General features: G+C 39.0%; 1 protein-coding gene across 1 annotated transcript in view; it reads left to right on the top strand.

Annotated features, from left to right (window-relative positions):
• cdh23 (cadherin-related 23) overlaps positions 1 to 15,291 on the top strand; it is a 255,630-nt gene that overhangs the window by 107,279 nt on the left and 133,060 nt on the right. The window contains exons 7-9 of the mRNA XM_028468278.1: positions 5,777 to 5,971; positions 6,048 to 6,176; positions 10,559 to 10,637. Of these exons, the coding sequence (XP_028324079.1) occupies positions 5,777 to 5,971; positions 6,048 to 6,176; positions 10,559 to 10,637 (403 nt within the window). The remainder of the gene's footprint in view (positions 1 to 5,776; positions 5,972 to 6,047; positions 6,177 to 10,558; positions 10,638 to 15,291) is intronic.

Below are 15,291 nucleotides of genomic sequence, written 5' to 3'. Positions count from 1 at the left end.
CTATTATTTATCGTGACGTGTTTATAGAGATGTGATTCGATAGTCTCAGAGGCCAATAAACTAGAGGGATTTTACAGGCTAACATTTTGCGCCTTGTCACCCACATTGACTTTACTCAGGTCTAATCAATGGCCCATTGTTAAGGCTACCCAGTCCCAATAGTTTGAATAAAAAGACAGGTAAAATGTGTCTAAAGGAATTTTTAAGTCATTTCTTAGTACTTTAATGTAGGGTGACTATATTTTGATTTCCAAAATAAAAGACCCTCACCTGAGGGTCAATGTATTGACAGAACATTTCTTAAATATCTCTCTGTAACCAAAGAAATGTCACTTTCGTTGTTGCCGTAGTATATAGAGGGGGACTTAGGCCCAATCTCAATTCTCTTTTTGTACCCTTCCGCCTACCCCTTACCCCTCTGCCTCCGTCTCTGCCTTCACCTCCAAAACGAGGGCTAAGGCAAAGGGCTAGTTTCGGCCTTTAGATTTGGGACACCCCTCTCCCACTCTCGCCCACACCCCCGCCCCTCTCACTCCATCTCACAGTTTTGACATCATAATACAGCACCCTTACAGTATATCAGCGGAGCTGAGCCACAGACGTTTTTGTGTACTTTTCCAGCAGGAGCGTCGTCATGCCGTCAGAAACTGAATTTGTTGCTGTCGTGTGTAAAGGGGTGTTCACACCGAACGCGAGTGTTTAGCAACTGAAACAACAAAATTATATTCAAATTAATGTAAATGACGCCACCTCAAGTTTTCTCCCCTGAAGTGACGTGACTTGCGTGATTTCAACAAGGTCAAGCGATTCAAATCGCTCAAAGTTGAAAAATTTGAACTTTTCAAGCGACTTGAATTAATTAAATTAGGGCTTTTTGTCTTTATTGGGTTTATATAACTTTGTAAGCTTTTTTATGTGAAAAATAGGCTTACATTTATGCGAGTCCTTCGGTGTCATGTTGCTGAGTTACGTGAAAGCCTGAAACTCCTCCTTCTCCTCTGTTTTAAGTCAGCATTGGTAAAAACTCCATTGAGAGGGGTGAATAGCCCTCCTCCTCTACACAATAGGGAAATGGGACAACCCCTCGACTCTCGTGAATGCACATTTCAGAGGGGTAGGGTTAAGGCAGAGGGGTAAGGAGGAGAATTGAGACGCAGCTTTAATGTTATAAAGTAGAAAGTGTCTATTTGTACGGTTGCCGTACGGACAACCCCCGGTGCTATTGGTATGGTTACCAAAGTACAAGTACGTAGCATTTTAGAATTAGGGTTACGGTTAAGTTATAACCCAATATCGCAACAATTTTTAGAGGTAGGGTTAGGGTTTGGTTTATGGTAAGGTTTAATCTTAGTCACATAACCTAAACTGGCCAAACAGGGGCACTGCGTACGGATAGTATATTGATCCGACAACCGTACGGATAGCCACTGTCTATAAGGTATTAGATATTTTTGCAGTACTTATTGCAAATGAATTCCAGTAGTGACTATTGTTTCCAATAAGTGTTTATTAACATCTTTCGTGGCATTTATTTCTGGAATACCTATAGTGGTGTGATTAGCATGGCCTGTTGAACATTCCACATGATTTCCAGAGCAACAAATTTAGGAGAGTGAAGTTATTGATTTTCTTGTTGAAAGATGCCGACACCTGTTGCTGAGCCATGGGCTGAATTACCACAGCACACACTGCATCCAGCTCTGTTTGGTAAATTAGCATTATGTCTTGGATATGTGCTGGACCCTGCCTGTGATATAACAGGTTCTTCCCTGAAGCAAACGTTTTCTATTCCCTTAGCACATTGGTAGCCAGACTTTTCACAGTCTTGTACCCCTTCAGACATTTAACCTTAAGCCATGTCCCCTCTACTCCTGCACATTATCAAACACAATAATGTAATGTCATACACAATGTAGCCCTCCAGTGAAATGTGTCTCTGAATTTTACCTATTCTTTTCAGGAATAATATATAATAAATCTGAAAACTCATGAGAAAACATCTTGTTCAGAATTATCATATTCAATTAATTAGCCTACTGACATATTCAGTGAGGAAAAATCTTTTATTTTGGAAAAATAAATCTATGAAACATTTGTTGATTAGCCACCCTGAAACTGTGAAATACAATTCACTACAACTTTAATGAGTAGGGTGACGTTGAAAGGATGCACAGAACTCTGCAATGTTTGGTCTTAAATTGTTCACTACACAAAGACTTGTTCTATATTCTTTCACACAAGTACGTGGTAGCAAAGGGCATTAAGCACGTTTGGCTACAGCAAAGCAATGTAGCCATAGTTTCGCTTTTTGATTGTTTTTCTGTCACCACTAGAGGGCAGTCCTACAGAGGCCAATGCGTCATTTGTGGAAATGCATGGAGGCTCCTGACTGCTGCTCTATTTATATTCTAGTTTCCAATGTTGTCACGCTGTTTTACTTTTTTTTTTTTTTTCTTTTCTCTCACCTACCTACTATGACAATTTGTACCCGACTTTGGGAACCTAGGCCTAAGCACTGTGTGTGCTGTGCGTCCTCCGACCTGACTGCACTGCAAAATCTCTACACTGTTCCTCATTTTTAGGGAAACACCTGCAACAGCGTGGGAGCAAAAAGCTAATTTGAGAAAGCAGGCGCTGAAGGCAAAGCACAGCGTGAAGCTGCACCTCAAGGGACTCTCTACTTTTTTTTTTTTTATCTGGCCTTAAAGCTTCTAAATATACGTATTAAAAGATCTGTGCTTAAGAAACACCTTAATATGCACCATATTCATGTTATTCTTTACAAGACTCATGATCTGTCATCTTAAATTCCCACAAAGCATCATGGGTTTGCATTACCACTGAGTGTTAAAATGGGACATTAACATGCAAATAGTTTTTCCTTTTTTATCATCTGACAGGATAAAAATTAGGTTGTTTTAGTGAGTTTGTCTCAGTAATTATCGTCTGTTTTCTGCTTTCAAAAGAGCTCATTTTAATTTCATACATGGGGTTTGGGGTCGGTGGCGGGATGCGCTGGGTGCTCGGCTGCTTGAGGCTTCGTCATATGTGTGTGTGGGGGGCAGTGGCTGCCTCTCGGCCTGAGATCTCAGGGGCGTCTGGGAGGCTGCTCGGCCGTGGGGGGGTGGCCTGGGGCTCCTTGGTCCCCGCTCTTTCTGCTGGCCTGGCTGCATCTGCGGGCCCGGGGAAGTTCCTGGGTTTACGGTAGCGGTTTGCACATATACTAGTCTACGATGCACTGGCACGCCTTGGGATGTTGGATAAAACTCATACTGGGCTTAACTTTAAGAAGTTAAAAAAATAAATAAATAAATAATTTAATTTCATGCATATCACAAACTTTGATTTAACCTCAGCATATATGTTTATAATCAACCTTTGTTTGCAGCAGTGCGCGACTTTAATCCGTCCCCTTCTCAGATGAAGCAAAAATGTATTCATTCAAAATAATAAGGTGTAGTGTACTCATGGCCATAGGTTGCAGGCCAGTCTTTTCCTTCCACTTTTATTTTTTCACTAGAGGAATACTCCATTTAGAGCGTTTAGAAAATAAAATTTAAAAAAAGAGCCGGGTGAGTCTGGGTTGCCCGTGAGCTCTTGCCACTGTTGATTTCCATTGATCTAATGTTATTTTGTTCTCAATGCTCTCCAGTATGTAGTGAATAAAGATTTTCAACTGGAATAGTTAATTCATTGAGAATTAGAATGTGTTCCCTTTATTTTTATTTTTTATTTTTTGGAGCAGTTATTTTTTTTACTCTCTACTTGATCTGATCCTCGCACACTTATCCTCTTTCTAAAAAACAAGCACACTCTCAAAGGTTAACTATCAGACTAGGACTTTGACATCAAAGCAAAGTTGATAATGTAGAAACGAAAGTGCATTCACAAACAAGCCTAAGCAGAAATATTGAAATAAATCACCTAGAGTTAGATTTTGTTTATTTCCAATCTTGTAATTCACTTCTGTGTTTTTGTGTCACGCTGCAGGCTGTCGGGTAATTATGGAGGTGTTTCCAGCAGACAACCTGACAAGCATAATAACTACGCTATATCAGAGAAGTGCAGCTTAGATATTTATTCAAACACATTTATTGTCGTGGGGGAGTAGATTAGTGACTCACATGGCGGTTATCGATTAAGTTCACGTACAGAGCAAAACGGGTCAAAATGAAATGACACACGTCCACTTTTCATTCAGGTTCTGTTGCTTTTTTTTTTTTTTTTTTAAACAACGTTTGAAATGGCAAAACAAAACAAAACATGATTGTTCCCTCTGATTGACATTTTTCCACTGAACTTCCATTATTGTCCACCTTATTTTGTCTTTGTATTTTTAGTTTTCTACTGTTTTTAACCTGTTTTCTGTACTGTGACCTGTACTGTGACTGTTTAAAATAATATTTGAGATACTGTCTGTTCACCCTTCTTCTAAAATATATATATATCTGTCTAATAAACTTTATCTAATATCTTTACAATTGTTTAGCTTAATAAGTTTTATCGATTTTTTCCCACATGATCTGTATTTCATGCTGAAAACAATAAAATAGTATAAATATGACTGACATGCACTAATCCTGTAAAGAAAAAATGCCATGCTTCATATTTGATTCAAGAAATGTTGATCAAGTTCGCCAAATTTGCAGCATTCTAAACCACTCCTGTGATTGTATTTCTTTTTCAGCTCCAAGGCTGTAGTGCAATGCAGATCTGTTCTACTTTCAGGCAGTACAAGCTGTGCTTTTTTTAATTTAGTGGCTGACAAGCCCCAGTGGCCTCAATCATTGAGTGTTGGGGGGTTTGCATGAATGATCGACAAGTTTGCATGTGAGTTACCTATTTGGACTCTGGGTAGACCTTCTAAGTTCAATGGACTCAGAATAAACATGTGTATAAGAAAAAGCGTGGACACGACCCTGAATACACTGGTATACAAAATAAATAGATGCACATGACTGATGATTAATTGAAACTTACTTTCGATCACGTTTGATCTTGAGAAACCCTGTTCCTTAAATCTGTCATTACAAAAAAGGACACTTTTTAAAATGTTTAATCAAATTATTGCTCTTTTTTCTCTGAATTCATAATATTTGAAAGGAACTCCAAAATCTTTTTTTTTTGTTGAAAACAAATGTTTTTGTGGTAACACTTTTAGTTTTATACATAAGGTTGACATTACGCTGTCATTATTATGGCATGACACCTGTCATTAGCATGAATAAGGTGTCATGAAGGCTGTCATTAGGTGTCATTCATTACCCTAAACCTAACCTTTTGTTACCATAACCCCACCAAATCACTAGATCCCTCCACCTAACCCAAAAAATGCCAACATAGCTCCAAAGTTGTCATAATTTATCGAACGACAGTTAATGACAGCCTTCATCACACCTTATTCATGCTAATGACAGATAATGGTAGTATGTGGTGTTGTGGTGGCTTCTTATGTCACTGTTGGCCTCGCCTCTCCTATAAAAACTAGCACCTGTAGACTCAGAAGTCTGTGGATAAAGCTATGGTGAGTATTGAGTAGCTAGTTAGCATAGCATAGATTGTTTTTTGAGATTTCATGGCATAGATTGGGTGACTCAATGAATTTGTTTCCCTGCCGCTCTGTAGTTAGATAAGACTGATCAATACAATACAAGTTAAGTCTCCACTCAATCTGAAACACTTGTGTTCATAACATCATAAACGAATTAAGTGTTACACTTCAACCTGTGGAGTTGTCTCATTGCTTCTCTCATATGTGATTGAATTTCTCTTTCAGGACACTGCGGTGGGGAAATCAATATTTATGGTGAATGCCACAGATCCAGACCAGGGCACAGGAGGCAGTGTCCTGTTCTCCTTCCAGCCACCTTCACCCTTTTTCGCCATTGATGGAGCCCGAGGCACCATCACTGTCTCTAGGCCTCTGGATTATGAGATAACATCAGCCTACCAGCTCACTGTCAATGCTACTGTAAGCCTTAGAATAACACCCATTAGCAAACACAAGGTTCATTGATTAATATTTGTTTCTGTTATTTTTGTTTTAGGATCAAGACAAAGCAAGACCCCTGTCACGGCTTGCAAACCTGGCTATCACCATCACTGATGTCCAGGATATGGATCCTATTTTTACTAATCTTCCCTACAGTACCAACATAGAGGAGGACATTCCCGTGGTAAGAAATGGTTTGCTATTAATGCAGAGTTAGTGTGAATTTATGTAATCTCCCCATTTTTTTTTTCATTTTAAATCCTGTTCTATATGTTAACTTCACTTTGACCAAATGCTGCATCTTTTTTGATTAATCGGGAGTTGTGTAGAACAGGTGCAAGAGAAATATGATTAAAAGTGAAGCTATGAGTTATTACAGGGACAGGCTGTCCTACCTCTCACCTTCTTTGGCAAAGCTCCACCTCAATGAACCCACACACCCTCAGACTTAGCGCTGGGATCGTACCTATAGCACTGCAGGTGGAGCACACTGTAATTACTGTGTGAGATTTACGGTTCTGCTGCAGGGATGTGAGGCCTCCAGCAAAGGCCATTGGGGCTTCAGGATGTACCATCTCTTATGGTCTAACCATTATGTGTGTAAGGTGTTTATTACAAGGGGTGCTCGGCCCTAAGGTCCGACCTTACCTCTGTCTCATTTGCAGGAAGTTCATAATTGTTAACAAAGTGTGTGTTTCTCTGTACACCATTATCCCCTCTTTGGATTTAGCCTCTAAATGCAGTTCCCAGGTGGCTAATGACGCAGCTATCTATGTTTCCACTAGTGGAGAGAGAATTACACCCATGGGCATAGTTTGAGGTAGATACAAAATACAGCGATAGACCAAATTACTCTCAATCTGACTCCCCCATAGCCGTTTCACCCACTCCTGCCCCCCAACTAACACATCCCACCCGCTTGTTGCTCGTCTCAATGCCTGTACGCACTGTAGTAGAAATGTCAAGTGCTGCATTTGCATGCATATTAACGGAGCATGACGGAGTCGACTCCGGTGTCTCCCTGACTCTCTGATTCATCAGCTGTCACCAGGAAGGTCACGAAGGGAAGAGGGGGAGGAGGATGGAGGAGGGGATAAGGGGAGTGGGAAAATTAAAAGAGGGAACAAAAAAGCAATGTGCAGGGTTTGACGCTATGATAAAACTGCAAAATCTAAAAAGAAAATTATTTTCTTTGAACAGTAAAGTAAATATGAACAGAGGTGTAAAGAGTACTGATATATATCTATATATATATATATATATATATATAAGTAGAAGTACTGTTACTTGATTGGAATTGTACTCAAGTACAAGTAAGTCATAGATAAATTACTCAAGAAGTGTAGTGTATTAAAGTACTTAACATTTTGATATTAAAAGGTTTATACTCTTTTGAACTAAGGTTAACAGTTTCAACACATGTATGTCCTCAGCAGACCTGAGAGGCCTTTTTTTTTTTTTAGTAAAATTAGCTCAATTAAATAGTACTCAAAGTAAAAGTTACTTAGTTACATTCACCCCCCACGTTTATTTATTTCTTTAAATCTTGCCACGTTTCCCTTGCATACAGTAAACATCTCATGTATAAACTAAAAAAGGAAGAGACAAGATCTTGCAGAGTTGGAACTTATTTTATTTTCCACATAGACATCTGTATAAAATAATAACTTTTTATTTTAAATAAAATAACACCAATTAATTCAATTCAAAATAAAACAATTTTCAGGCTCTTAAGTGTAGCTGCATCTATGAACTCTACAACTGAGAAAATAACCGCATGGAATGCTGTTTACGTTACGTTCAATCTGATTGGTCGGCTATGATGTGATGCACTTGATTGTTGTCTGGTCCTTCACACTGTCTGTTGATCATTTTAAAACAAAAAATAACAATTTACTCAGTAACGGTTGGTTGTAGAAATGTAACAAATGACTTTACGTCTTTTAAAACATACTTAAGAACAAGTAAAAATGCTGATTCAGAAGTACAAGTACCCATAAAAGCAACTCCATTACAGTAACATGAGTACTTGTAATCCGTTGCTTTCACCTCTAGGTATGAATGAGTGAAATTCAGATTACAGCCACAAAGCCGTATTAATCCTCTGCATTCTGTTTTTTTGGCTGCTGTTTTTTTTTTTTTTTTTTTTGCCACCCACCATTGCTGAGACAGTGTGATGTTTCAGCTTTAATGCACTGACCCACACAATTCATGAAATGCAGGCATGACGTGACGTTACGCTTGCCCACATGCACACCTCGGGTGACCTTACAGGGACTCTAACAGGCATGTGTCATCGCCATTATGCGCTGTTTGCTGGTGATAAGCTGAGGGCGTACGGCGACGAAATGAGTGTCAACTGTTTTCAAGGCTCATGACATTTACACACAGGAATATTAAACTTTGTCCCCTGCCATAGGTTATTACTCGAAGGTATTACTGTGAACACACACACACACACTCTGAGTGCGCTCGTTTGCCTGCTTCTGTCTCTCACATCTTGGCGAGCCGATCAACCCGTCAACCAGGGAAAAGTTTGACAAAGAAGAATTTTATTTTATTTTTTTTGTTGATGTTTCATCTTAGCAGGAATTTTAGCTGTTGCGGCTGTGAGTCCTTGCTTGGAATGACATTTAAACCCCCTCTATGACAAACACAATTTGGCTGTCAAATCAATGAGGAGAATGGGGGGCAAAAAGGGGGGAATGGGTTGTGGGGAGGGGGTAATGCACTGTATATCTAGAAATGGACGGTTTTAGAGAGATAGAGAGAGAGAGAGGGAGAGGGAGAGGCTTGTGGAGATATATACGAGTATTTCTCTGTGTGCATGAGGGGAGGGATCGTATCTTCGTCAGTTGATTGAGCATATTCCACTTGTGTGGACAGCTTGAGTACATTGCTCACGTTACTTCAGCATCGCTTCTCCTCTTTCTTTTTTACTTTCTGTCTCCTATTTCTCGTGTGTGTGTGTGTGTGTGTGTGTGTGTGGCCCTCCCTGCTAGCGAACGGTGTGAATCAGTCTCACTAAAAGGATTGTAATTGATTCTGCTGTAATTGGTCAATGACAGGAGATGCTTTGGCAGAAATGGAGCATAAACACGTCTCAGACACAATTTGCAGGATCAATTGGTGGCAGGCGGTGAGCAGGCTACGGGTAGAAATGAGTGAGTGAGCGAGGCAGGGGGACAGAAGGAAGGAAGCTGGAAAGGAGAAAAAGTCTTTCAATCTCTCACTGCAGCACGAGGGTTTTTAAGTACCAACATCGTGTCTGATTGTGGCACGAAGGCTGAGAACGCGCTAAGGATCAAAAGCTTTTCAAATAAAAAAAAAAAAAAAAAAAAAAAACGTTTTTCAATTTTCACCGTTATTGTCTGGATTCTGTCAAAACTGGGCTCTTTGTTGCAGGTGAATAGCTTTCAATCAATGAAACGAAGAAATTAGGCTAGATGTATGCTAATACGGTGCATAAAGCTCCATTAACCTTTTTTTTCTTCTTTTCTTTACCCTGCAGCTCACAGACATCACAAAACTCAAGTTTTGTCATGTTATTTATCCATACATCTATTACTCTCCCTGTAATGCAGGGGTGTCAAACTCGTTTTAGTTCAGGGGCCAAATATTAAGCAGTTTATCTTAAGTGTGCCACAGATTTTAGAATAAATTGAATAATTTAATCATTATTGTCCTCTAGTTTGCACTTCCACGTACTGTATAAATAGAATATACAATATGTAATGATAATGTCATAGTGACAGATATCAGTCTCTACAAGATGTTTACTTTCAATTTATTTGATTTTGTGACCCATTTTTATGTAATTTGAGGACATTTTGTGGAATAATTAGAAGAAAGTTGCAAGAAATGTTCCGATACAACTTTTTCACTTCCGATATGATACCGATATTGCAGCCTGGCGTACGATACAATATCAGCACAAATCATACATACTTTTATTACTTATTTTGTTGTGTGGAATGTTCGAAAATACTTGATCAAGTGATCAGAGAACAATAGTCAGCAACAGTAGGTTACTTTGTTGGCGTGTGAACCACAGTCACCTATAGATAGAAGTGCTGGAGCGGAAAATTTTATCGGAGAGCTTATATCGGTGAGATACAGTCCGATAAAATCCGATATTTGTTTTCTGGCTGATATTGGACCGATATTCGATATCAATATCGGATTAGGACACCTCTAAAAATTGCAGAAAAATTGAGAATTATTTTAATAATTTGAAATTAAAAACTGATTACCATCATGTGATATCAAAAGTGTGGAGAAAATGTGAGCCCTGATAATATTGTGGAGTTTCATTGAATTTGTGTATTAATTTGGCGATATCTACTACTGAATTAGTTGGTAATTTACACAATGATTCATGGCTTCTGGCGGGCCAAAATGGATGCTCTAAGGGCCGTATTTTTGGCCCTCAGTCCCTGAGTTTGACACGTGATCTGTAATGCATCAGGGGTATCATCAGTTTGTTGGATTCATTATGCTTTTGAAATGTACCCCAAACCATAGCTATATATGTTACATACATCTTATGTGTGTGTGTCTCTGCAGGGATATGAGGTGCGGAAGATAACAGCCATTGACCAAGATCTGGGCCGACCAAGAGGAATCGGCTACACCATCATCTCAGGTCTGAGTCACATAATCAATCTGACTTCCAAAGCACAGTGAAGGGAATCGATCAGCTCTTATCATAATCCCACAGCAATAATAGACGAGTCATATCAAGCAGTAGAGTCGATATTAACGCTGAGCAGTGGTACAGAATAGCAGAGTAGGCTTAGCTGTGAGCGTGTATTAATCACAGTTTTAGTTGAGTTGTGCAGAAGTCTTTATCATTCCTGGGTTTGGCTTGTGCGATCAAAAACAGGATTATAATTTGTCACAGTGACTAACTTGACTTTCGGCGGAATACAATGATCACAGATTTCTTAGTGGGTTTATGATTTTTTTTTGTGTATGTCATGCTTTTAATGATACATTTGAGAAATGAACTAATGACAAAAAATTGCCTTTCTTTTAAGATCCATATGTTTTGCTGATATTACTGTTATCTGGTTCTCTGCTGTTGAAATGTTGGGGGGGAATAAGTTTGCATGGCACTGATAAAACCGTAGGTGGGATTCTGTTAAATTTCCTGCCTCGTCCAAAAATCTGTTCTTTGCCTCCCAGTTACCTTAAAAGTAAACTGCTATTAATCCTTATCAATTAACATTTAGCGCATGCAATGACTTCTAATTTGATGAAAACTTTGTGCAATGTAAGTAATACATTTGCGAGCATTAGCTTTATTTAACTTTAGCTGACCATTATTCCTTGACTGAAGTGTTAGAATTTTGGGCTTCTATGCATGGACCTTTTAATGTGTGCAAATCACACTGACTGATAATTTATTTCTTTCATCTGTGAGAAACAACAAACACAAATATGTCCCTACAACATTTATTTCATTTATGTTTCTCCAACTGGAGTTTGTAGAACATCTTATTTGGAAATCTTTCTTCCTGATAGCAATCAATCAAACTGCGCAGTCCTTCAGTTGGGTAATTGTCAGTTTTTTTTTACTTTGTTCCAGATTTTTTAGTCATGAAAATATATTAAAGAACCTCCTAAGACCTAATTCTAACATATGTTAAGATGTGGTGTTGTGTTTGGACCTAGTTGCAGAGATGGAGGCAGCAGGCAGTAGCAGTGCTCCATTACTACAAGTCCATTTCAATTAACAAATAACAAAGTACAAAACAGAGGTTGAATAAAGTACGAACTACACTTAACAGTAACAGAAATTACAGCATTGATTTTAGGACAATGTATAGACAAACAAAACGTGTCCAAACACTCCTATAAATAGTGAGGGATGAACAATTAGTAAATGCAACACACCTGAGTGAAAACAGGAGGGAGCCTAATCACTCTCACAGCACAAATGCACAGTGTTGCCAACTTGGTGACTTTCTCGCTAAATCTGGCTACTTTCCAACTTCTATTGGCAACTTTTTCTTGTGTTATCGGAGAGTTTTCTGATGTTTTAAAGACTGTGATATGAAAGCAGGTACTGTAGCTCTCTGCAGTTACTGTCAGGTGCTGCTGTGAGCCCCTCCCCCGTCCCAAAGCTCACCAGTGGTCAGGTTCACTGTAGTCCCCGGTCAAAGCACCATAGACATCATATATGATGTAGCTGATGTACTGTAGCTGCAGGTCGGAGCAAAGAGGAAACACAGCCCACTCCGCATTCAGACTGCAAATGAATTGCGTATGACATGAACAACATTCTTAAAAATATATTTAGTAGAACTTAAAGCTGCTGTCCGGAGTTTCTTAGAGGATGTCTCAATGTCCCGCCCTCAACAGCCTCACTTCCTCCCGCTGCCTCTCCCAATCTACCAGAAGCCACACCTCTACTTTTAGCACGCACATCGCAAAACATAATAACGCCGCATCGGGTCGCATTGATATAGGCCTATGGGTCAGATAGGAGCTAAAATCATATAGTTCTGCATTCACTTTGATTGACAGCCTCAAAAACGGGAAGTGGAAGCCTATTGGCTGGGCGCACTCTGCGATCGTTTCCATTTGTATAGGGGTCTATAGGACGAAGGAGGGACTTATATACATGAATGTATATGAATGACCACCAGCAGTAGACCATAGTAAAAAACTAGTTAGGTATTTTTATGAATTTCAAACGAATCATACATAAACATAGATTTCTCAGAAACTCCGGATATCAGCTTTAAGGTCATGATAAAAAGCCCTGTGTGAATTTCAAAAGGTATTTACAAAAACAAAAAAAAAATTAAATCACAATGACTAAATAAATCAGCAAAAAAACAACAAAGTTTAAATAAAAAAAAAGATACAGGTACAATCCAAAAACCAACATATAGAAAAGACTTTAAATAGTGAGGGAGGACAATCAGGAAATGAGACCCACCTAAGTGAAAACAGGAGGGGGAGCCTAGCCATTCTCACAGCACACAAAGCAGGGTGTTATGGCAGAAAAAGGAAATCCTGAAAACACAGGCAGAATGATTAAACAGACTAAAAATACAAGAGCTAACAATGAAATTACAAAAAGTAAATTATTTCACATGAACTACTAGAAAATGAACAAAACACGAATACTCAGAGACTGCAAACCAAAGTCCAAATATCCTCTGTGTCAGATATTGGTAGTTATCTGGTACATGATCATTCACACTTTAAAGGCTTTGAAGTAATTTATATGCCTATTAATAACCATACAGGAGGTCCAAATGTATAGGCACCCGTATTTATTCCAAAAATCACAATGAGATGTGCAATCGAGCTCCGACATGGATGAAACTCAGTGGGATAATTGAGGAACCAACCCAACACAACTGATACAAATTTCATAAAGATCTGTCAACTAGGAACCAACATGTTAATTTTTAAAATTTTGTCAATGATATGATATAGATTTTTCTAGTTTTAAACTGATGCAGAATCAGTTGATCGGTCCAGAGCCCCTCCAAATATGAATGGAATCTTCCAATGGCGTGAGGTCTTTCTTTGGTTAAATTTGAAATGTAAAATATTGTGATGTAATCAAACTCAATATAAAAAGACTGGCTGATTCAAAATGATGAACTGAAAGAGGAACCCAAATAGGGTTTGAACCTATGACCTTGAACATACAACACTACGCAAACTGATACTATCGTATGACAAACTGAAGAATAAGATGAAAAATAAAGACAATTGCAACAAACCATCCCCAGGGACATTGTTTTTGGTAGCTTTTAGGTTTTTCCCAACAGTCATGGTGTATGCATCCATGGGCAGGACATTAACCCTATGTTGCTGCGTTTACATGGTGGTGTTGGTGTGTGAATATGTCTATAGGGGTAAATATAAACAGGACTTTGGAGTCTCCAGTAAACCCAGCAGGCTTGGTTTGATAAACCTGTCACCCAATGGGAATTTAAGGTCACAAAGATACTCGTTGTAATGCCATCTGCTGAGTGACTGCATGATATATGAAATCAATGAATTTTACTGTTTGTGTGTTGGGTATGTTTTTATCCATGTGTGCCCTTCACTGTCTGCACACGTTTAGACGGCGAGTCTGCTGCACAGCCCCTAAAACCTTTTACTCTCATTCGCTGCACACACCTACTCAGTCTTACTTACCGTCAGTTGTCACATGTTATATTGTGTGTGTAGTGTTTGTTGCAAAGTTGAAAGGCTGAGTGAGGCTCTAGAGGAGAAGAGCATTAAAAAGACATTAATTAGGTTGTGAGAAGTATTCCCAGTCATTGCAAAATCAAGACTTATAGCACTGCACTAAGCCCTTACGGAGATGAGCCTCTAGGCTTGATAAAATCATTATCAGTTAGATAGATAATGAATGCTGAAGTGTGATGCAGTGCCAGGAGATAAAGGTGGGAGAAGGAGGTTGTATAGGCGATGCATTTTGGACAGGTTAGTGTGTTTCTGTCATTGCTTTGACATGCGTGTTCTCTGATGCAGTCAGGTTATTGTTAGTGTGTGCTAGTTATTCAGAATTAAAGGCGACTGTGTGACACCTCCCTCACCTCTGTGCTCCTTACCCGACTTTCCTCAGAGACTGAATCACACTCCTGCAGGACTTGTCTCATTAGTACTGTAATTAAGATAAATGAGCTTTTAATTGCAGCTGTGATTCACACTAATGATTATGGGACTGGAGATGAGGATTTCCTCGCCTTCCTCCAATCAGGAACAGAATCTGGGATTTGATGTGATGGAGATGGAATCATAGCAAGCAATCCACTGTTGCCATTGTTGTTATTTATGATGTTGAAGATTCGAAAAGAGGGAGGGGTTGGCTTGGCTATAAATCCCCGTTCAACAGGGATGACCCACTGGTCTCTGTTCATTTTAAAATCCCTCACATTAACCTGTGGATTTTAGATTCTTCAAACATCAACAATTATTTAAGTTCTTACCCTAAACAAACACTTTTATATTAAATTATTTGATCGTTTCCTGAAGTTGTGTTGAAGGTATATCACCAAAACTTCTTGATGCTTCTGCTTTGCTCATTAGAAACCTACTTCCATCATAAAAAAACATGTCAGACCAATCTAGAGCGCCGGGCGATATGAACAAAAATCATATAGTGGCAAAACGGTTTAGGAAGTGGGTACCGTAACCGGATGGTCACCTGTTCTAATCCAACTTGGGCCATCACTATGCGATGTTAAGCAGCTCCCTTGACCCTAACTGTTCGTGTTGTACTTCACTTTAATTTGTTTAGTTTATTGTACCCCACCATAAAA

The sequence above is a fragment of the Gouania willdenowi genome, chromosome 15 (assembly GCF_900634775.1).
Source record: "Gouania willdenowi chromosome 15, fGouWil2.1, whole genome shotgun sequence".
Classification (NCBI taxonomy): domain Eukaryota; kingdom Metazoa; phylum Chordata; class Actinopteri; order Blenniiformes; family Gobiesocidae; genus Gouania; species Gouania willdenowi.
Note: the sequence above shows the minus strand (reverse complement) of the source record. Positions and strands in the feature narration are given on the sequence as shown.